This window comes from Apus apus, chromosome 4 (genome assembly GCF_020740795.1).
Source record: "Apus apus isolate bApuApu2 chromosome 4, bApuApu2.pri.cur, whole genome shotgun sequence".
Classification (NCBI taxonomy): domain Eukaryota; kingdom Metazoa; phylum Chordata; class Aves; order Apodiformes; family Apodidae; genus Apus; species Apus apus.
In genome coordinates this window covers 60,939,364-60,963,805 of record NC_067285.1, presented here as the reverse complement: position 1 = coordinate 60,963,805, position 24,442 = coordinate 60,939,364, and the positions used below count along the sequence as shown (strand labels likewise).

Sequence of the window (24,442 nt, the reverse complement as noted above, 5' to 3'; positions counted from 1 at the left end):
ACAATACTGTCATATACTTGGCAATTACTACAACTCTCTAGAAGTTATGTGGGTGTTGATAAAAGACTCGCCCCCACATCACCATCAGACAAGGCCAGCTATTCACATCAAGGCCACTTTCCTGAACCTCCCCAAACAGCTGAAAGAAAGGAAAGGTATGAAAGGTATGAAAACAGTGGAGTTCCTATAACCACTGATTTTTTCAGGATGAGGTTTTCTCAAATGCACTCCATCATGGACTACATTGAAGCAATGAGAGTACAGGAAAGAGACTGAAAAGCAGTAGTGGAAGATGTAAGGGGCTAACTGTACATTGCAGTTTAAAGCAAAAGAAATCTTTGCTGTTCCCAAATGCATGCACAAGTGCATATCTCTACTCTGACTTTCAACATAAATGTGAGGGGATGGTCTCTGAGCAGCAATATAGCGCAAAAGTGGCTGAATAATAGACAAAATTGAGGAACTGAGGTACCCTACTACGTACAAGTAGCCTTACGATCACTATTAATCATAAGCAGCCTTATGATTACCACTAATGGACGTCTATTACAAATTTTACTCAATCATTTTTGAGATATTTCATGGCAAAGACATTAAATTACTGCATCAGAGAAGAATAATCTGTTGACCACCTTCACTCTGTAGCAAAATCTGGAAAGCAGTCTGAGGCATATCAGTCCCTCTGCCATGACTTACACAGTCAAGTTGTTATTCTCAGACACATAAATAGGGGAGACAGTATTTCCTGAGGCTATAGATATAATTCTTATTTTCATGGGACAACTGGATTTTTAAACCATTCATAGCATTAGAATCTCAGCTGCCCTTTGATTTAGTTCAGAAAATGAAAACATGCTAATCCTAAAATCGTATTTTGTGTTTTAGATTGGGTTTGCACTGCTTTTGTTTTTCATCATTTTGTGCCCAATCTGTTCTTTGTTCCACATGACTCTTCTACTTCTCTCACCTGTCTTCCCTTTGTTTCTTTCTTCTTTCATGGTCCTAACTTATGCTTTTCTTCTTCTGTGACACCTGAGTAAGTAACTTCTCTGCTCCGAATTCTACACTGCTTCAGAGGCCAAAGCTCTTACACCAGTCCTCAGCAAAGCTCATTCTGAAACTTGCAATGTCATCCCCAAAATGCAAAGCCCCAGACTTGCAGCATTTTTGGAGTTCCCTACCTGTTGGGCATTCAGCAGAAGTCACTTTCTCTATCAGGCTGTGCTGCTGAACAGGGCTAGTTCCCCAGCTGCTCTCAGCCCTGTTCAAAAGTGACACAGGGATCCCCGCTTACATGGACTGGCAGAGCCAGACAGTAACCCCCAGCAGCAGGGCTCAGCAGGCACAGCTGAACTTGGAAACAGGCATCTGATCACAGCTTAAAGACCAACTCTCACATCCTTTAAGCTCCAGCAAGCAGGCATGCCATGCCACAAAGGAACTAGAAAAAAACATTTCCTTAGTCAGACGGATGGTGTCTATTTTTGCCTTATAAAATATTCATTGACGTATTGCTTTTTAGATTAACAGAAATCCAGTGTTGGAGCAGTGTGAAATGATGTTCCCCCCTTTTCCTTTGTCCTCAGGGTGCATCGATCCTCCGAATGATTCAAGACTGGATTACACCAGAACTCTTCCAGAAAGGCTGCCAGGTAATGGTGGCAACAAAGCATGCCACACATGTAGCCAGTAGCAAAGCCATTATTCACAAAGTGAATATCAGAGATTCTGGTATTGGTAGCAAAAGTATTTCATTAATTTCAGTACTGACTGGGCAATATCTAGAAGAAGTTTCACACTTGCACAGAAGCAGGAATGTGAGCTGCATGAAGATTTGATAGCCTGCCAGCGAGGACCTATATTCATGATAGCTTTTAGTGGAGAAACCTCCACCCTGCTGCTACTGTATCGTCATCTAGGTTTCTTCATTCAGTTCTGTGAAGCTTCATGTGGCCACAGTCTTCCAACCCATTCAAGCCTGCTATGCAGGGACAATCTTAAATCTTACAAACTCCTCCATGTCATGAGTCTTGATGCTGGGGCACTCAGTCCTAGAGGGCCACGATAATGGGGAGTAGAAAAGAGAGATGTTTCATTGTTCATAGTCCTTTCTCATGGATGAAAATATGTGACACTACAAAACTATGGAAAGAAAAAATGCAAGAAAGGAACCCTTCCAGAAAGAGGAAGGTTATCTGTCCTTTCCTCTGAGCCAACATCTGTCATCTCTGAAGAGTCATAGAGCAGATTTAGCACAATTGTTGTTACCCCCCTTTTCTCCAGGAAAGCAATTTATGGGCCACTACAAGACAGTTTTTCTTTCCTTTATTTTTCCTTTCATATATTCAATCAGGACAGGTCCACAAGATGGGAAAAGACAGCCATCTTGGCTGTAAGAGTCTGATTATTCCCCTCAGAGCTTTCAAGAACATTATAGTTAGCTGTGGCTAGCAGTGAAACAAACAGCACCATCTACTGACTAGACATTACCAGGATCCAGATAATAGGATAGGAAAGCACTCGTTAAGCAGGATGGTAAAACACAGTAGAGGAATAATGTTAATGAAGTGCAAGCACTTAGCCAAATACTGTTATTCCTCGTAATAGTAATTTTGATCGCAACTTAGAGGTGACCAGACTTTCTTACTTCCATTCTGAGTTCACAGCTAGTGAAATCTGAAAAAACTTCCTTTTCCTAAAAACATCTTACATTAGACAGAACTTTGCAAATGGTATGCTGATGTCCACTCAAACAAAATAATAATAACTCTTCAAGAACAAACGTATTTCATAGTAACAAGTCACACTGGAAAGTGCTGACTTCTAGCATTACAGGGTACACTGGAAAACAAAGGAAGTTCATCAGCTGAATATTGATCCATTTAACCTCCTACTCACAATACTACCACTCATGGGTAGATATGCTGTACAACTAGTTCTGTTTGAACATGTGTGTTATTTTCATAGGCAAAGAAGAAAGACCTGGTAGCATTTTCACAGTCTTCTACTTCTCTCTAGGCGTATTTGAAGAAATACCAATTTCAGAATGCCAAAACACAACACTTTTGGGAAGCCCTAGAAGAGGTATGTTTTACAACCCAAACCCTTGCTAAGAAATGTTTCATATCTGCTGTGCTGATTTCAGTTTCCCAAAATGTTTATATTCTCTACCTCTTCTGCCAGAGAGAGACCACAAGCTAGGTAGCCTCCCAGTATTTTCCAAGACATCTTATTTCTAGCAAATATATATTATTTCCTCTTTTTTCTTTTTTTTTTCTTTTTTTTTTTTTGGCATAAGACTGTGGGAGTGGAATTAGAAACAAGAAAGGAGGCCTTGCTAAAAACCAGCCTGCTACTGAAACATTCCCCCCGCTCATTTCATGGGTGAAAAGGCCCCTTGTCAACCATACACATGCACTCCATGCTCTCCCTTACCTGTACCAAGGTTCAGCTGTTTGGAAGATCTCAACAGTTTTTATTTGCAAGTAATTTTGGTGGTTATCTCTGTCTCTAGCTTCTGATTTCCAGTTGGATTATTCTCTATGCCATTTTATGTTCTTTCCTTTTCCTTGTGGCTGGGCCGTTTCTTTCCATCTGTCTCATTACCTCCAGAAGCCCACCTGCGTATTACCAGGTTCATCCCCTGATGATATTTCCTTTCCTTCCACCACTGTGGAAACTAACACAGCCCCAGTTACATTTTGTGTGTTCTTTCAAGTCCCCATGATCTACTTGGTGCCAGACTTTTTCCTGCTCTCTCTGGTGCTCTGCATCTTCACATCATCTACCTCATCAGAAGAAGGAAATAGTGATTCTAGCTCACACCCCTCACAGTTGGCAGTCTGGAGAAGCAGTGGCAGCTTTCTTCAGCTCCTGTCTCTAGGATAGAAGTTCATGGTCCACAGAATGGATCAAACTTTATATTAGTGCAGCTGCTGGTGGTTAATACTGGCTCCTCCTTCACACTCAAAACCAGCACACTGCAAGGAGACTTCTGGCTTTGAAAAGTCTCTTTATGTTCTTGCTGTCTTGTTTGGTTAATTCCTAAACAAACAAACAAACAAACAAACAAAAACCAAAACAACTAGCGAGATCTCAGAGCAGGCAAGGGGCCTCAAAGTTCCTCAGTATTCCTTGTCCATGTTATTGGACAGTCTCCTGCCCACATGCTTCTCATTTCCTCTATATTCAGCTTTCCAGCTCATTCCTTCTTTCAATGACACACACCGTAAAACGATATTACGGAGTATTTTTTGTACTGAACTTGCTCTTTTCTCTTCCCCTTTCTGCTCTCCTTCCTCTCAATATCAGAGATTTTTAAATTTTTTTCCCTCCTTGGACTGAATTTGCTTTTTCACTGCAGCCTTATCCTATTGTTCATAGGCAAGTAATAAACCTGTGAGGGAAGTCATGGACACATGGACTAGGCAGACGGGCTACCCTGTTTTAGAGATGGGAGATAATTCAGTATTCATACAGAAACGTTTTCTCTTGGATCCCAATGCAGATGCTTCTCATCCTCCTGATCTTGGGTAAGTTCCTGCTGTAAATGTCTATCTAAAACAGGTAGAAATACTGTACAGATACTCTCTCTGACTGGCATACACGTAGACAGTGTTACACCCATTTTTGCTAAGCTTACTCATAGTATTTTGTTTTAAAAAGAAACCAGCAGGAAGTTAGATACAAGTATTTCAAAATTAGGACAGCATCAGCCCATTGTCTCAGGGTTTCATTTTCAAACAGCCAAGTAAAATTGCATGGGGTGTCTCAGAAGATCTTATGATTCTGAAAACACCTCAGGTGATCACTGAAGTAATCTGTTCAACCACTGCAAATTACAATTTGCTACACTAAGAAACACTGACATGAAATTGATTCTGGCCAGAATCAGATACCATGATCCAGAAACTTTATACCATTATTATATATTCCTTTTCCTACATGGTATAGGATCTATAATACATCACAGGGTCTTCTCTACATGTCTTAAAACCATGAATTATTATGAAACAGCTAGTCATGTATAAATGTTATTAATCCTCATCAAGAGCTATTTTTTCGTACTTAACTTAGGTCGGTATTGCTTGATTTTATCCATCTGAAAGATAGTTATCTAGTCAAAATTAGCCATCTTGGGCTCTTATGTGGCCAGACAGTCAGCTGCAGACATTCATCTACTCTATTCAAGACAGATGGGATAGCACACAGGAGAATACCTGTTAATTAACAGATTACTAACCTAATGGGAGATAAACCCTACCTTTGGGTTAGTGGACCTGTACAGAAAAGCAGCTCAGCTGCATCATCATATTAACCAGCTGAATAAGTGCTCAGAGCTGGCATTGTGTATATTCTTAGCCAGCCCCAAGTCAACAGAACTCTGCTAATATTTCTGAGAAACAGATTCAACTTCACGCATATTAGGAAGGTTTCTTTCCTTGAACTAGTCCAGTGCAACTAAACCAGTAAAACATGCCTTTATGAACTAGAACTAAATCTACCCAAATACAATTTTCCACTAGCTTCTACTAGTTATTTTAATACAAAGAGCAAGAACAAGGAGAAAATGAAGAAGCAGTTGTGGCCACTTTATTTCATTAAAAAGAAAAAGTTTGATGAATGAGAAGGCTCATGGTATTGGCAGTTTTGGATCAGGAGAGATGCCATGAGATAATTACCCACGTATCTGCAACGCTGTATGTTTCCCAACATAAGCAGAAAAGCGTGCAGGCTTTTGAAGCCATTCTAGATGCAAATTACAGCACTGTGTCATCTGAAGAGTGGTGCTACAAGCTATTCAGGCAAAAATACTTCTTTCCATTAAAAACTGTTATTTATTGCACTATGCTCTGAGGCAGCATACTCAGGAATCTTCTTTTTGCTTGACTTCCAAGATTTACAATACATTGCCATTTGTCATTTCTTGGGTAGAAATCCCAGCACTGTTTCTACTTTAACCTCTCAAGAAGCTGAGCTGTGTGCTGCCACAGCTATTTTAAGGCCATTTTGGATGAGGTTTTGTGCAACCTGATCTAGTGGTAGGGTTCCCTGCTCATGGCAGGGTGACTGAATCTTGATGATCTTTAAGGTCCCTTCCAACCTTAATGATTCTATGATTCTACGATTCTATTCACAAAGTGAGAGGGTAATTTGTTTCTGAATGTGTAGTTTTTATAAATTACTTTAAAATAAAATGCAGAAATCCCTACCATAATGCCAATATCATCTATCCTGAGACAGACTTACTCCCTTGCTTAAAAGTCAACCCACTGGAAATGAATACCTCATTCCAGTCTCACAGATGGGGATGAGTAATCTCCTGAAGGGATCCCACCCCCGATAAGCCTGACCTATTACATGTCCAGATGCAGGTTTTTGATTTAAGCAGTCACAACTCTAGGCCTTGTGTATGCTTTACTCCCTGAACCCTGCAGGGGTAGTCTTCTGAGCTGTGTGCTTGTTTCTAGTTTGTTTGGCTTGAAAGAGTCTTCTTCTGCATGTGAAACTAATAAGAAATAGAAGTTTAAAAACTTGAGCTCTTAAAATAGTACTGCTGGGCAAATATGTAGCTACAGCATAGCATGTCAGGAACATATTCTCAATACGCACAGTTAAAAGGACACAACTATTGTATCTTATGCTCAGGAAAAGTATTTATGTACATAATCTCAGGAGCATATAAAGAAAACGAAATAAAATCCCACTCATTAGATGCATTTACAAAACCAGCATTATTTTTTTTAATGTATCTTTTATAGGCTTTCCCTTGGGGAAACACAATACTGGGACTTCTGGCCAAAAAATAACCTCTCTAAATTCCGTGCCAGTAAGCCAGAAAAAATAACTAGAAAAATCTAGAGGTGTTTACATCTGGTAAGATATTTTTGTTTAGAAGATGCAACACAATAGCTGATCTTTCTTCCTGGAGGCAGCAGGAGATACCATAGCCTTCATTTTGGTGTTTTCTGTAAATTAATGACCACTGACTTAATTCAGGACTCAGGTGTTCCTGTACCACTTGTCATCAGGGAATTTAGGATGGAATAAAAATCTCCCTGGGATGGACTGTAATGTGCTAACATGGAACAGCAGCTGCCTGCTCAGAAGAGCTTAATAATTTTAACAGCCTTATGCAGGGGGCAGTGCAGGTATACTCACAGCATCCTCTCCCACCCTGCTTCCCTAACTGCCTGGTCACCACCTTGGTTAGGCTGTGCTGTGGCTCCCTTTCAGCCCAAATGCTCAGCTTCATCCTGGGCATGCCCCAGACTGAGGAGCCTGCACCTACCCACTGAAGGTATTCAAGGAATTGAAGTGGAAGAGGTAAGGTTACATTTGGCTTCCAGTGCTTTATAATGGGAGGAAATAGAGTTGTCTTGAAGAAGGAAGATAGGCTTGAAAAGGCAAGAGGTCCTACTGACTGTATCACAGTGGTTGTTTAAGCTCTTTCAGTTTTTCCATCTGTAAAAAAGTTTTCATAATACTTAACCACTTAGGTCAGTATTGCAAAGATTAACTGGTGTCTGCACAAAGCTCTAGACACATCAACACTGACACCGACCATCCACATAAAAACATCTTTTACTAAATTGCTTTGTACCCTGCTATATTATTACCTGAGATGACATGAAGATACTGTTTAGCAGGGCAGCATATTCCAGAGCAGCGGCCATAAGCTCCACAGTATAGCACAATGGAAATTAATTAATGTGATCTCTCTCTGATTATGAGTAATTATTACCCTCTCCAGCACATGGAATCACCAAGAGGTGCAGATTGCATTCAGAAGGACATGAGCCTAGCAGTTCCACTGATTTTTCAAAAGAAACAAACAAAAAAAGCCCAGATAAATTGTGCAGTCTTCAGACTTAACTTTAGGCACATAATTAACACAGCACCATTTTAACATGCCTAATATATCAACTTTGGACACTGGTCAAAATCTTACTCCACTCCCTTGCTCAGTCCACCAGATACATTTTGAGAACTATTGACACATACAAAGGAGTAAGAGGAGCTATTGCTATTCCCCATCTTTAGAGCATGAACATGCTCAGAAACTTCAGGGAATTTTGCCTTTCAGGGAATATAACTGCCAGAATCCTACCACACCAGTGGCTGATATTTTGTTGCTTGAATAGAGTATCGTAGCACAGAAACATCTTTACAACACTGAAAAGTAATGGTACAACGTTGTGTTCTGTTACAAGGGATATTTTGTAAATGTACATGTACCTAAGCACACAGTAGGTTTCATAAAAAAGACGTAAGCATTAAAGAAAATAAAAAAACACATTGGTGTTTTATTTTTAGCATTTGGTTTCAAAAGTAATTTGATTCTCCTTCCCTTCAAATAATTTCAGTTACAAGTGGAATATACCAGTGAAATGGAGACTTGGGAATTTGACAAATTATACATTCTACAACTCATCAGATTCTGCAGGTAAACTTCTCTTTTAAGGGAAATGAATGGATAAAGCTTTTCAATGTCCTTAACAAGAAATAAAATACAGAATTAACTTTCATGCTTTTCAGTTTTCATATCTGGGAACCCACACACAGCTTAGTTGTGCTGAAGTTAGTATTAATTTCTGCAATAAAATGATTGACACACAATGTCAATTTAGGCCCAATTCAGTAAAGTGCATAAGCACATGTTTAAATCCAGCCCTATTCAAGGAAGCATCTAAGCATACACTTCATTAAAATGGGCTTAGACAATGGGACTTAGATCTGCCCTTTGTGGAATCTAAGAAAAAAGTTAAAATTGGAGGCTGATGAACCCATCTGTGGCATGGTAAACTGGAAATCTGAGTCCCAATAAAGAGCTACAAGTTATCAAACATGTTCTCTAATGCTGATTTCAGGAATGAAGAAATACATGGGTATTTTTTATTATTTTTCTTTTATGCAGTCAAATCTGAATTTCTCATTCTATAACTCTAATGGCCAAAAATGGGATGAAAAAGAAAAAAAATTACGGATTTTTTGAGTTTTTTAATTTCATCACACATTGGAATTTCAGCTCTTCTCTTCTTGTACTAGTTTGACTGTTACCTACTCAAAATGTAATTTGTCTTTTGTTCTGTTTTTTTTTTTTTTTTAACCTAGTTGCTTTTAGTATCCATGCAAACCAAAATGTCTTATGTCAATATACAAGTAAACGATAACACAAAGAAATTTTCCTTCTCTAAATTCCATGTGACATTATGATAGGATGAACATAGCTATTAACTTGGCAAAGTCTGCAAAGGCATGATTAGATGCTTACTTTTACATCTGTAAAAATCTTGGCTAGTCAGACAAACTGCAACTGTAGCAACAAACTGTCTTTTGAAATACTTTGTATGGGTCATCCAAATGGAAACTGCTTTTAAATCCAGCCACTCTGAAACTACAGACCACTGCTTTCAATGGGCAACAGAAAAACTTGATATAATTTCATAAAATTTCATAACTACCAGCACCAACTGGACCCAGTAAAACTTCTGAGAAAGGAACATTTTTCAGTGATTCATTTTAAATGGGAAATTCCTTAAACATGAGTGCTTGAGTAAAATCTCAGACTATTTTGTAATTCCTTTCTCTATAGCAACATATGCGGAAACAGTACAGGGAAGGAAACCCTTAAAATGTTAGCTGAAATAAACTGAAAAATGGAATAAACAGAGGATAAAATATGAGAAATTTAAAACTAAGAGTAATCAGCAGGGTGAAAAACCTTTTAAAATACATATTCGCAAGAACTGTTTCTTTGCAATATTTTTACTTTATACAACGGCATTAATTTTCACCATCCTTACCTTAGCTACAATGTTCTCCATTTTAAATTTAACAAACCAGCTGGTCCAACTAATTATCACAATTCACTATTCTATGAAAGTGCTGGCATTCATCAAAGTCTATAACAATTTATCTTTACTCCTGGCCATTTAAAAAACAAACAAACAAACAAACAAAAAAACAAACAAAAAAATCCAAAACAAAACCAAAAACCAAAACAAAACCTAAATAAAGTTATTATTTGTATCTTATTTTGATATTCATTAAAACCAAATATTACTTTTGGCATCAAAGAATCCCCAGTGAGTTCTGTGTCATGCAAGATGCACAAACTGATCCCTGTTTGTTTGTTTGTTTTGCAGGTATTATGATAGCAAAGCCTCCTGATTCTTTTGCAAACATTAATCCAGACCACGTTGGATTCTATCGTGTGAACTATGATAGCCAAAACTGGGACAGGTTAATCAGTCTTCTGGTCCGCAACCATGAAGTGAGTGTCATGACAAACTTGTCTGGTGGGTCTCTTAAAGAGGTTTGTAGAGGCTTTATTTTCTGCACACAATCTATATATTTTTGATCACTCTTTTATTCTTTTCATGCAGGATTTTTCAGCTGCTGACCGTGCAGGGATTTTGGATGATGCCTTTTCTCTAGCAAGGTAAACAAATTCCCTGCAGAGATTTCAATATAAGTTCTTCACTTTCCATTGCCTATTAATTATAATTAATGCAACTCAGGTGGTTGAAAGAAAATTTCTGAATTGGTTTTGAGTCTTAATTGTGTATTGGCTTGTGTTGTCCTCCAAAAGGGGCAAATTCAAGTGTACATTGGCAAATTGCAGTACCAATGCAGTCAAGAGAAACGCTTCCCTTCAGTTCAGTGGCAGAAAAAAGAGGGCTGTAATTGGACAGGATTTAGAAAGGGGCATTTTTTCCATGTAAGTAACAATGGTAGGTGCGTTCCAGAAGAAGTAAGGTATCCAGAAAATCAAAGGCATGCCTACAATGCATAGCATGGCATTCGGAAGTTACCACTTCAGCTATCTTGTATAGAAACTTGCTTGGAAACTTCTAACTCTTGTACCCAACCATGATGACAGATAAACTTGAGGTGACCTTCTGTGACAGCCTTTAGGTCTTACTCTCCTCAGCCTTTCAGGTTGTCTCCAGAACTAGTAATTCCTTGTTGTGGGACAGGAGTTAATGCGGTCAGCTGAGGTTTACCCACTTCCGGGCATACTGGGCTGCTGCACAATGTTAGCAGCCTCCTCACAGCAGTGAGAGCCCCTGCACTTGGGTGTTGACTGACAGTAATCCTCAGTGGTCTCTTTGGAAAAAACCTCCCAAGTTACATTCCAGACAATTTTCCCCCTCCCAAAATTAATTATTTCAAACTGTTGAACGAAAACAGTGAAACAGTGTTCTAATATCTTTAAAGAAGCAAGTTCTTCAAATTCATTAGAGTAACAGAAGTTATATTTTCTCCTTTCACAGAGCTGGACTCATTAATTACTCTGTTCTCCTGAACCTCACAAAGTACCTAAGAAATGAAAGAGACTATTTACCTTGGCAGAGAGTTATATCATCTGTAACTTACCTTACAGACATGCTTCAAGATGATACAAATCTCTATCTCCGGTTTCAGGTGATGACGCAAAAAAACATTCCTTCAGGGGACCACTGGATCAGACAGCAATAATATTGAAGTTCAAAAGATTTTCAATGTTGCTGAGCAATCCGTATTTACTTTTTTTTTTTTTTAACTGTACTCTTATAAAAAGTGCTGAAATCTGCTTAGTACTGATGTCTCAATTACCTGGATTACTTGGGGGAAAGATATTATGCCTGATTTTCTTATAATCCATCACCATAACTCACAGGACAGATATTTGTTAGTCAAGGCAGTCCTGCATCCAATAATGAAGAATGTATAGGGCAGCAAAATCTCTGACACCTGTCCTTAGCACAAAGGACGCCTATATCTCAATGTGGCAGTGAGCAGGTTTGTTAGTCAACCTAACATGCTGAATGTGATTTAATGGTTACTAAATTATGTCCTGAACTTGATTTTATCTTTGGAAAACAGTTGTGGCAGTGTGTCCTTTCTGTACCCCAACCTCCATCTGGGAGCACAGACAAGGTTGGAAAGAAGCAGGTTGCCTTTGCCCTATCTGCACATCCATATTGCAAGCATTCACACTTGGCATGTTGTAGTTCTGGGAAAAAAACAGGGACTAGAAACTATAAATGCAAACATATTATTATTTAAAGAAATCTACACAAGCAACCAACACCCTTTTTCTACCTCAGGAATATTTTCGCTACCTGGTAAAAGCCATTGTGGATGAACTGCAGTGGAATGATTCTGGAAGCCATTTGCAGAGGTTAAATAAACTTTTTTTTTTTTTTCTTTCTCATATTATTGATGTCTGCAAAGAATGCTGAGCAGTAAGAAAATATCTTTTTTCCTCTCTTTTAAAGGCTTCTTCGTGCATCTGTTCTAGACTTTGCCTGCAGTATGAATGAGGCAGAATGTTTGAAAAGTGCTTCTCAAGAATTCAAGGAATGGCTACAAGGAAAAACGTGAGGGTTCATGGCTTTCATGGCTGGTGAAGAACCCAGCATGTGACTTGGTCACAGATGTCAAGCAGGAAAGCAGGAAGAATATTGACTATCTGTTTCTTTATTTTAGTATTCCTGCAAATCTCCGACTCCTAGTATATCGCTATGGGATGCAGAGCTCAGGCGATGAGTCATCATGGAATTACATGTTCAATAAATACCAAGAAACTTCATTAGCGCAAGAAAAGGAAAAGCTGCTGTATGGTCTGGCATCAGTGAAGAACATCACCCTTTTGGACAGGTGATTGAAACACTCAAAGATGTTTCTTTCCCTACAGAAGCAACTGGTCACCATTTGCTCATTCCCCTCTCCTCTCTCCTGCTGCTGTCATTTTTGTCAGATTATAGCATGAGGACTGCAACACATTTTCAAGACCAGTTATCTAACATCCAATCTAAGATTGTACTAGCAGCAAAAAAGCCTTGCTCCTTTAGTGCAAAGATATTGAACACATGGTAGTTTCTGCACACAATCAACAGCCTTCAGCTCTTCCAACATTACCTTCACCCTGTATAATTTTAGCTGCCTAATAGTTAAGTGTCAGGAGAAAATTAGCCTTCTGTGTTTCCTCTACAATCAGTGAAGAGAGGAAGGAAGGGCAGGACCTTCAGAGCACCGTTAATCCCAGACCAGGAAAGGGATTTAAAATCAAGTGGAATAATTGCTTTTGGGTGTTGCCAGTCACTCTCCACTGGCTACAGGGGGAATTTGCTTAGACTGGATATCTACCTTCTAAATTGCCAAAATTAGGGAAACAACTTTGAGCAATTGTTACTAACAGTCCTATGAAGGCATCCGTGTGAAGTTGCAATGCTCCCTGAAGTGCTCTGCAGAGGCACTTGAGCTAGAACCAGAAATTATATATCCCTGCCACCATGACAGTGATGAGTAGCCTCGATACTACCCCAGGCTGGTCCAGCTGTCAGTCTAGGCAAGCATCTCCCCAGGCTGCTGTTCTGCATAGACACACCAGCTCCTTTGAGCTTTTCTGATAACTTTGCATGTAGTTTTAGCATGTCACAGAGATGCAGGCAAACATCTTCACCAGGGCCATTCATTACTTTGTTGGAATGCTATCAAAATATCGCAAGATGAAGAAGCCTCTGCCTGGCAGAGTTCCAGGTTTAAATCAGATGAAACAAGGAAGTAAAGGAGGTTCAGGAAGAGTAAATATAAAAGTTAGCATAATTAAAATAACTGTAGGAGACAGCTGTCCTTCTAAATTCTCATGACCACAACAGCCACAGTCTGAAGCCATTAAATAACCAATTGCAGACATGATTAGGACATTTATTAATTAGCTAGATAAACCTGTATTTGCAGAAAATAAAAAATCCCCCCCCCCCAAAGCAGGGAGAACTTCTCTTTTAATTTACTATTAAAATAACAAGGAAGGGGAAAAGAGCAAACAAATTGAGAAAAATGTCCCTTACACATAGGAAAAAAGAAGACAATCCTTCATCCCAGCACGTAACAGTTTAAGGGTGTTCTTCTGCAGCTGCTGCTGTTACTCATGCTATTCCTCTCCCTGCTAATGTGCATGCTGAGGGATCCCTCCACTCTGTCAGTCAAAACAATTTGTGCTGTAACTGGAAGTATAACTACAGCACTTGCAGGCATGCTATGCCCAACTGAACTTTGATTTTATGTGAGTAAGGGTTTTCAGAACACAAAGCACAGATTTCAGCAAGAGCGAGCCATCTGTGTGCATACTCATGGTCCCTATAAGATCTTCGTAGCCTAGACTACTATTTTTTTGGCACTTGGGTATCCAAACAGGATGGACTGCTGACCAATCCAATCTTGTTTTCACTACTTGATCAAAATATAGGAATAATAATGGGGTTCTGATGTTTTCAAGTAACTTTGAGACATAGATCTTACTTATTTTCTAAAGAGATGACTAACTGCTTCAATTTCAATACAAGTATATCTTGACACAGTTTCAACAGACACTTTTGTTTTAGATCAGTGTATTCCACCTTTAAAATTCTGTACACTAAAATAATACTCCTGCTTGGAAATGGGCTGTAGATTGTAGTGCCAAATAGTTGAGAAATACAGATATTAGCATTACGTTATTTCACATAATCATCAGTCACTGAGAGTGTTAACTTGTTATTTGCTTTCCATGGTCTTTCCCTAAAGACTCTCACTGATTCTTCTGGCATTTCCCTTAGGTATCTGGGATATATTTACAACACCAGCCTCATCAAAAGCCAAGACGTGTTCACAGTCCTGAGATATATCTCATATAACACCTATGGGAAAACGATGGCCTGGGACTGGATACGACTTAACTGGCAGTTCTTAGTTGACAGGTACACTAATGAACTTGGAAAAATCAGGTCTACATCCACCTGTTTAACGTTTAAAATGCCATAACTGTCTATATTTTCACTACATAGTTATAATCACTGGCCTTTTTACAATGAAAATTGAAAGCATATTCAACACAATTATATCCATCTGCTGTGAAAAAGTATCTTGCTGCTAACTTGAAGACCATTCTTTCCCTAAATGACTGCTACCAATAAATGCTGATTTAAAAGTATAGAAAGTTCTACCAAGGTCATGGAAATCTGGTTATTGCATGGAAAGGAGTCAGTCATGTGTCTACTCTTTCCATTGACTTCATAACAAGAAGACAGTGCATAGAATTATTTTCAGTTCCTTCTAGGGGTAACAGCAAGCAGCAGGTATACATATGAGCAGTGGAAGAAAAGCAAACCTTTTAGCTTTGCTTCTCCCTATTTGAGACTTCTTTCTCCTTCCTTCTCCTTTCTTAGAGCTTAGTGAGAGCACAGAAGCAAAGCACACCCAGAAGCCTAGAGCTGTGAAGTGAATAGCATTTGTGTTCTTGAGCAGCAATACACATAATTTCCAACATGACATAATAAGTCATTAATTAAAAAAAAAATATATATATATAATCTCCCAGAAGAGATCACTCCATTAGTAAACGTATTTGAGAACAGCAAAGATATTGTACAGGAGTACAATTTTTCAAGTATTTCCAAAACTGCTGAAATCTGAATGCATCTGTTTTATTGCAGCAGTTAGAAGTTTAAGTTTCAGGTAATTACTTGTGCCTTTACTTTTTTAATGGTTTTGCATCAAACATTATTGATTAAACTTTTTTTCTAGATTCACTATCAATGACAGATACCTTGGTCGAATAGTAACTATTACTCAAACCTTCAACACTGAGCTCCAGCTTTGGCAGGTATGGTGATAGCAGTTTTCTTGGGTTTAAGTCAATATATTTAACAATCAATTAGCTAGGAAACTTGACTTTTATCCTCTACATGTATAAAGCAATTATGGATTACTGTAAAATTATCCCAGGGCTACTAGCTTGAGCTAGTCAAAATTGCAAAGTAGCAATTACTTGCTACTTGCCCAATAGCAGCTTTACTTGCTTCATGTGAATTATTTTTCTCTCTCTTTTCCAGATGGAAAACTTCTTTGAGAAATATCCTAATGCTGGGGCAGGAGAATCACCCAGAAGTCAGTCAGTTGAGCAGGTGAAGAACAATATTGAATGGCTAAAAGCAAACAAGGAGGAAATACGAAGGTGGCTAGAAACATGGCCAGGCTCCTAAAGTCTTACTTTGTTAAAAATACCACACACTCATTCTGGGCACTCAGATCATCAGAGGTATTTAGCAACGTGGATTTCTCACCTAGGTACCTTAGAGGACCATGGCCTAATATTTTTTCTATAAACACTCAAGAGACCACTACCAGAGCAATGTTTGTGCAGTTGCTGATCCTAGATCCTGCCAGCACTTGTGTGCAGGAATAGCTTTATATTTTGAGAGATTAGTTTGCCTGAACAGTACAAATGTTCACAGTTACTGAAGGCAGAAGCGATGGCAGAACTAGGCTCATCAAACTGGTCTCACTCCTTCTGCATACCACACTGAAAAGCTGTTTCTTGGTTCTCATGAAGTGTATCTACTACACTCAGGGATTTCTTTCCAAGTACACCACATAGGAGCTTTCTTCTGAAGGAAAGGGAATTAAACAGTAATGTTAACATTGTCTGAAAATCATCCCCTACTCACTGTCTCTTTTCTTAGGGAAAAATAAAATTTAAAAATCTACCTGCAACTCTCAGTCTCCTCCTAATAAAGTGGTAAAACTGCCTGGCATACAGAAAAGCATCTGTTACATAGCCCACCTATGCTGTACATACTGTTTCAGTGACTTTTGAGTGCGGGAAATACTTTTATCTCCTCTGAGAAAAAACTTTTAAAATGGCAAATTCAGGCAGAGGGGGTAGGTGAGTCCCACTGCTGTTATTCAGTTTACTGCAGAAGCGCAGGCAGCAAAGAAACAACTCTCTGCCCCATGCCCTTCTGCTGCTGTGATGCTGCAGAAGGCAGCAGGACTGCTCTCTCTACCGCCCACCTACAATGTACTGTGTCCTGACACTGTACAGGCAGCAGACGTGAGCATCAGCCCCATCCTCCTTGTCTTCTCATTTGTCTCCTGAGCAGAAAAGCACTGCAGAAGGGAACCAGTTAGACTGGTCCCTACGTGGATGCCCTGGGAGCAGGACCATGGAGCATCTCACAGTAGGTAGCTCAGGGAAAGATTAGGCACAACTGTTGGGAAACTGCAGAGAGATGGGAGGACAGAAGCATGGAAAAGCACTTCCCTTCATCCTGCAATGCTATTCAAAGGGAAAGATACTGATGTTGAGGAGATGGCTCTACTGTACAGAAATCCTGGGGTACAGGCTCTGTCTGCCTCTGGGCCTTGCTACAGTACAGAGGACTCAAGAGAAGCTTATATAGTCCCTGATTGAAAAACTTTACCCCACTCCCCCAGGAGATTCAGGGCTGGTACTGTTTTGGGACTCTCCCTAGATACCCAAATAGCAGTGACAAGCCCAGGCAGATCTGGTGACCAAGCCAGTTGTCCTGTCAAAGGAAAGTATCAGTCATTTTGCCTCATGCAAATAAAATATGACAGAATTTTGACTAACAGTAGTTACAACTTGCTACAGGTACCAGCTGCTTCTTAAGGTAAAGGAGAAGACAAAGGGCCAGGCAATTTCTTCCAGTTTTTCTTCTTGGTCAGAATCACACTTGGAAGTGTAAGCGAAGCCGCTGTCCACACCCAAACCACCAGCAGCTCAGCACATGGGGAGTTAGCTGTCCTTGAGCAGCAGCTCCCTGCACAGTAGGACACATATCAACTTGTCTTCAGGATTCAAACTTTTGATGAATGAAGGAGCAGAAGGCAAACAAAAGCTCTCTTGGTTTCAGGGTCATGAACTGGTTTGACAGCACTGCACTGTAATACTGACTGTGTGTTCTATCACTGTGACTATACAAGACTATGATCAGGTCAGAAAAATTTTCTTTGCACTGCCAGCGCTGTATGTTTTAATTGACAGCTTTTAACTACAGCTGGCCATGCAATGATGCAACACAAATATGAAGGTATTCAAGCACAGAGCTCATTCTTTTCCCCTTTCAAAGAATATTTAATGACATTTGGCAGAAAAAAACTAATCCTCTAACTATTCATATGCTTCTGCCACAATTTGCCATAGGAAGAAAAGTCTGAGGTATGGGTACTATGGGAATGATACATGATTAAATAGTTAGAGATTTCTATCCTTTGCTACAAGTAGCCCCCACTACCACTGAGTGGCAGAGGACTTGCCAAAATTGTTAGCAATAGTAGTAGGCCTTCATCAAGGAAAACTTAAACAATGAAGATTTTCTATATGGCTGGAATGATATAGCAACTGAAAAATACCACTGAGGCAAAGAGAGAGCAAGATGCCATGGACAAGCTTGAACAGCTACTGGGCTTGTGACCCTGAGTGAATGGAGGAGAGAAGGGGATTTAAAGTAGTGAAACAAGCAATTGCCAACTGTCACTTGATTCTTCCTCTGTTTAGGAAGGGACTATATGCAGCTTTTGTGCCTGAGCCACACTGGATCATAGAGATAATTGGCTCATACTTGGATACTTTTGATGTTACACAAAGGCTAGCTGGATTTCTACACCAGTCTTAAGTGGGTAGGTGAACATGGAAGTAAACCCAAAAGCCCCAAAAGAAGGCTGCTTTTATGGTAGGGTAAAGGTTCTGTCAATTTTAAATAATGTTCTCTAGATTACACAGCGCTCTTTCTACCTTTAAATGGCTCATGGAGAATGTACTGTATGGCATGTGCCTCTTTCAGACTGTTTGTCCTAGATGGATAACAAATCTGGTACATGCTAAATCTTTCGGTCCGGAACTACTGCATTTACAAATGGTCTGTGATAAGGTTAAGAATGCCAATTTGAAACTGAATCCAAAGAAATGTGAACTGTTTTAAAAGGAGATAATTTTCCCTCGGTCATTCGATCAGTGAAGAAGGAATTTCTACTGATAAAGCCAAGTGAGGGAGTGCAGAACCAGCTGGCTCCTTAGATCCATACAGCTTTCTGAGGCTGTGCTACTCCTATTGTGCCACAGCAAAATGTGCCACTGTTGCACACAGTGAGGCAGAGAAACGCTTCAAGTAATCAAAGTGCAATGTGGTGAAGTTGAAGAAGGGCCACTTGTGACTGTTGCAGTGCTGCCTTACACAAGCTCTGCAAATCTTTTTCATATCAGCTACAGCTGTACGTCCTATAGAGCCAGAGCCCATGGGCCCCAGGAAGCTGTAAAACTGATAGGCACATAAAAATGCTTTATCTTGATGACTCAGGTGAAAAAACAACTGAAAACATCGTATTACTGCACAGAACAAAAAATGAATAGCACCAGTGCAAAAAGCAAGGCAATACAACTCCCCAGCTGAGGTGGTTTCTAAAACAGCAGCTAAGATCAGCACAAAGCACACAGATGTTAAAAAAAATACCTTATACATATGATTATGGATTATTTGGAAATATGCCTCCAGTCTTCCCACAATGATCAGTGTCATTTCTTGTCTGCAATCATTTTGGATTCCCATTCTATATTGCCTGCTGTCAAATGCATTCACACACTGCAGGTTATTAAAGAAGCCTCTCCAACCAGGAACAGCATACCACAGAGCTACAGAGCTCATACATACAGCAGGTCTGCAACTCGGGAGTATTTTTTAATGTCTTTTACAAAGAGGGAGCCTGAAACCAAACAACTGCTTTCTGGAAGGTAGTTAATGCAGCTATTAGCCAGAGCAAAACATTGCACAATATTATGGCAAAAAAAAAAAAAAAAAAAAAAGAAAAAGAAAAGGTGCTAAGCTGTAGGTCAAGTTCTTATGAGCCAAAAGAGCTGCTGTGGCAGTCTAGGAAGCAGATTTTCCAGGTGTTTGGTGAGTAGCCAAAAACTGATTTGATTAATTTATTTTAGCAAATAGTCACTTTCAGCAAACCGAAATGATAGCCGACCAAGGTTTGTTATGCAACTTCAGCTGAAGAAAACACTTTGGACCTGAAGTAACACACTGATGAAAAGTGATCAACCACCCTTTTTCTTGGGCTGGAGCACTTGCAAAGAAAGCAAGCAGATCAAAGTTCAATTCTGTCTCCTCCACAAAAGTGGAAGTGAACTCTTCCATAAGGCAGGACACTGGGTCTGGTCTTTCAAATTCTCCAATGGTACTTAAATAATAGCAAGGATCAAAAGCAAGTTAGTAACTTTCTAGTTTGGTACTTCATAGGAGCACCAGAGAACACAGGATTTCAGACCCTTGTATTTTATTATTAACTGAAGATGGATGTCTTCAACAGAGGCTGCTAATAAGTTCCGATCTGCATTAATAGACCCTAAGTAATTAGAAATTTAGAGGAGCACCATTCCCTAGTACAATGGTTTGAACAATAGCTGGAAAGGGCAGACATACGGTTTAAGATTCTCTCCAGTAGAAACAGTAATTCACTAAGTCTTCTACATCCCGCACATTCAACCATTGCACTTAAGGGGCGCTACTCTTTTCCCCTGCTCTTGTAAATGGAGCCCTTCTTTTACTTTACCACCTCAAGCACTCCAAATCAAAAGGTTCAGTCCTATGAGAGGGAACACTTCTGTGTCAGGCAAGACAAAATTTCAGCTTTTATTTCCTCAGCAGAAAACAAAGCTTAATTCAAGCTGCACAAACTCATTCCCCTTCTCCCTAGTTCAGGAGAAAAACAAAAATGTGCTCCCAAAATAACATGACTGTTGGCTTCATGTATGGGCTGCTGTGCTCCCCAGCCAGACTGCAACAGGGGAAAGACAAGCTCCAGGCTCAAGAGTGAACGAACACAAACTAGAGGGTGAACCACAGCAAACTACACCTCAGGTATGGCCCTAGCCACAAAACAGAAGGACACAATTGTGCAATTTAAGGAAGGCTGATGCGAGCAGGGACTGGCTCTAACAAACATTGAGTCAATCACCACGTGTTACAAAAATGGAACCTCCAGCAGAGCCAACAACGCGTAATTAGCATTGAAACCACACAACCAAGGGGAAGGTCAGCTACAGCTCAGATTGGATTGAAGGAGGGGGAAATCAGGTATGCAGATGTAGAAGAGACCACAGCAGGGCAAGAGATGGTTTGGCCATCTTTGCATTTTGAAAGAACATTTTTTATGTACCTTCTGGGCTTGTCCAAAAGAACAGGGGAACAATGTGCAGGACAGGGGAACAGGCATGTCATTAAGCTGCCAAAGCAGGGTGACACACACGTCCTAGTGACACAAACAGCCTGTGTTTTGCTTATTTAAACACACCTGGTTTAGATGTTAACAATTCTGCACAAAATATTTGAGTTCTTTGCAAAATATTAAAGAGATTTTTATTATTTTAGCTAAGAGTCCTTACACAGGAGATGGATGCAACTTGTCATAGACAAACGAGATGGGGAAGATTAAGGACAGAAAAAAGCAAGCATCAGAAAATGTACTAGTGAAGTACCATTAAGTTTTTACTATAGGAAATATTTTGCTCAAAAAATATACGTTAAAGTAAAACATAATTTTCCTACTACAATTAGGAACTACTGCTCAAATACTTCTTAAAATGCAACTTTTCTTTTTTACTTTTTTGGGATTTTTTTCTGTGTGCACTTTAAAAAAAAAATGAATATTGATGGTCTGGGAAATGTTGTTTGTCCATGTGTTGCCTAATCTCACAGGGTTGCATTAAGTAGAATGATTTTATGCTTAAACAAATGGTTTAGAAATTGAATTAAACAGGGTAACCATGCAGATGCATCATGGTGATGAACTTCTTTTCCTCTTGGAAAAGAAAGAAAAAAAAAATCTCCTTTATGGGAGATGGAGGACGTGCGCGAAGGTTTTCCCTATTTTTATTTCTTCACGGTGTATTAAGAGCAGCCTCTAGTGACAGGTTGTCGCCATTACACTTAATTATACCGGCTTTAAAACAAGTATGCATGCTTAAGGAAACACTTCCTTCACTATTTGTAATACATCTTAAAAAAAAAAAAAAGTTGCCTTAGAGATCTTACAAACAGCACCAGTCATTAAGCACACAGATGCTTCTAAGTAGCATCACATAAGGCCACTTAAACTGATTAAATGGCAATCATAAAGGCTAAAACTTGTTGGTATGGGTAAAAAAACACCTCAGCAATCATAAATGCCCATAAACTCCCTTATACTAGCAGGTATTTATCAGCTTTTTTCACCTATGGCAACCAAGGCATTAAAAAAACACTACCTTTCCTTGGAAACTTGCTTTTCTTTATGAACACACACACACTTGTGCTTCAAGGGATTGTGGAAGCAAGCGTCTGCCCCTAATCGTGCTGGGTAACGCGTTGTGCTCAGCAAAATGCTGAGGGGCCATGGCAGGACCCCTGATGCAGTGGGGAAGGAGATGTCACTGCCAGCGGTGTGGCAGGAATGGCAGGGCCATGCTGCAGGGCCACTTCCCTCCAGAGGCAGCCAGGGCTTGCCAGTAGCCCACAACAAAGCCCTCAGAACAAAGCCCTCAACATTTCCAAAATGGGCTTCTGTTTGTTTTTTCTAATCCATTGCTTTTGAAAGTCATATGTTCTTTTATTCCTTGCTGAAAAGAAGTTAGGAAATACTTGTTTAAGAACCTGTAGCACGGCCTTTAAGTCATTACTTCATTTACAGAAGAACAACTCATCCACCATTTCCGATGGTGGCTGCTCCCCCACACACCCTACTCGAACCTTCAGAGAACTGCTCGGACCAGTCAAACTTTGCATTCACAAAACGGGCCCAGGCTCATGGTCACTACTGTGTCTATAGTTTCAGCAATTCAGCAACACTTTCATAGAACTAAAAAGAGAGGCTGGAGACCAATAGGCCAGGAAATGGTGGCCCAGGCTGGAGAGCAGCCAGGCACCAGGTGTCAGACCCCCTCAGCGCCAGGAGGATGGCTACTGGCACAGGTAGTGCAGTCCCTCTCCCTCAGGCTGCTGAGCCAGAGAAGAAGCTTCCAGAGGGACAGGCCTCCCTTGCTGACTTTCCACAGGCTACAGTGAACAAAACCACATGCCCAGCAGTTGGGCAGAGTTCACCCTGACAGAAATGAAGGCTTGGAGCATGAGGTCCCTGTACCCAGGCATATCTCTTGCCTTCCCTCACACCTACCTCATATGGTGATGTGGCCCTGCTCTTAAGCAGTCCAAGGGAGGTAAAGCCTCTTAGAGATATTCATCTGATGCCAGTCAAGGTGCTGTTTTTCTCTTCCAGAGTAAAAAGCCTCTCCCTGAGAGCATGGGCAGGGACTCAGTCGACAACTGAGTTCGGCCTCCCCACAGCATGGTGACCTCCTGTGGCTGGACTCCCATTAGTACCCAGGGCAGCTCTGGCTTCACCTCATGCCAGCCCTTGGAAGGTAAGGTCCCTTCACAACCCTCAAAAATGTATCTGCTTCAGCTCCCCTCATAGGCTCCCCACCAGGGTCACCCACAGCCTGCTCTGCCTTCTCACCACGGTGGTGGATGGTGGCAGAGCCTGGAGATGATCTGAGCCAGAGGGAGGGGATGGCCTCCCCAGGCACAACGAGTCCCTGGCCCTCCCGAGGCCACCATCGCAAAGGAGACCTCTCTCAGGGGCCTGGTAGCCTGCCAAGTGTTTGCCTCTTCTCCACATAGCCAGCAGGGCTGTGAGGGGAAAAAGAAAGGTAGTCTGTGTGGTCTGCAGTGCCCTGTCCCCCTCCACAGGGTTGGGCAACATGCAGACCTTTAGCACATCGGGTCCCCCACACCACTGGCGTGTAAGGGAGGGCAAGGGCGGGTGGCCGGAGTGCTCTGGTTACAGCCACTCATCGGATGCTAATCCAATCATCCTGCTAATTAAATCAGGCTGCGCTGCTAATGAAATCACCCTGTGGCAGCCAGCCTGGCTTCATAGTGCTGCTGTTCTCGACAGGGTTGGGTCAGCTGTGCTGGTGGGTAACCTCTGCGAGGGTCCCCCAGACCTGCTCCCACCAGTGGGGACAGGCGGTGGGTCCACTGCCAGCCACCCTGGCAGCACAGGCTCAAGCCCTGTGCCAGCAGCAGCCCCGGTGCAGCAGACAGCAGGGAGCTGAGGGGGGGATGACTGATAAAGAGACACCAGTTACTGCTTTTCTGCTTCTCTGCTGGCATGGTTGTGCTCAAGGAGCTGCTGAAGGCCACTCTGGCTGGGCCATCTTGGGCGATGGCCTCCCCTCCCCAGGACACATGGCACAGATGCTCAGAGAGGGAGGTGGTGTCTGTAGCACTTGCAGTGACTGTGTAGTGAGCTTCAGGATAATGCTGCTAGTGAGCAGCTCACATGAATTAGCAGAGAAGGATCCCAGCACTCTGGTCCTTGCATCTCCAAGAGTTATTCCAGAGTGTTCCCAGAGTAGGTCTAGGGGGCACCGATTTCCCTATTAAATGTTTTACTTCTGATACTACCATGCTGACATGATAGAGTATGCTGAAAAGAATGCTAATGCTGATCCTTTTTAATACATTTCTGCTCAGGAGACTTTTGAAGATGCCACCAAATATACCATATTAATATTTGTTTTACTTTAAAAGCTAGTGGATGTAGAGGAGCATCGTGAAGCATCTGGCTC

At 40.8% G+C, this 24,442-nt stretch overlaps 1 protein-coding gene across 1 annotated transcript in view; it reads left to right on the top strand.

Annotated features, from left to right (window-relative positions):
• Positions 1 to 16,517, top strand: part of ENPEP (glutamyl aminopeptidase) — a 36,671-nt gene extending 20,154 nt beyond the window's left edge. Inside the window, exons 8-20 of the mRNA XM_051619017.1 lie at positions 1,587 to 1,652; positions 3,019 to 3,084; positions 4,384 to 4,532; positions 8,367 to 8,446; positions 10,149 to 10,276; positions 10,389 to 10,444; positions 11,280 to 11,430; positions 12,096 to 12,169; positions 12,267 to 12,368; positions 12,478 to 12,648; positions 14,589 to 14,729; positions 15,556 to 15,634; positions 15,864 to 16,517. Of these exons, the coding sequence (XP_051474977.1) occupies positions 1,587 to 1,652; positions 3,019 to 3,084; positions 4,384 to 4,532; positions 8,367 to 8,446; positions 10,149 to 10,276; positions 10,389 to 10,444; positions 11,280 to 11,430; positions 12,096 to 12,169; positions 12,267 to 12,368; positions 12,478 to 12,648; positions 14,589 to 14,729; positions 15,556 to 15,634; positions 15,864 to 16,013 (1,413 nt within the window). The 3' untranslated portion in view covers positions 16,014 to 16,517. The remainder of the gene's footprint in view (positions 1 to 1,586; positions 1,653 to 3,018; positions 3,085 to 4,383; positions 4,533 to 8,366; positions 8,447 to 10,148; positions 10,277 to 10,388; positions 10,445 to 11,279; positions 11,431 to 12,095; positions 12,170 to 12,266; positions 12,369 to 12,477; positions 12,649 to 14,588; positions 14,730 to 15,555; positions 15,635 to 15,863) is intronic.
• Positions 16,518 to 24,442: the final 7,925 nt, after the last annotated feature.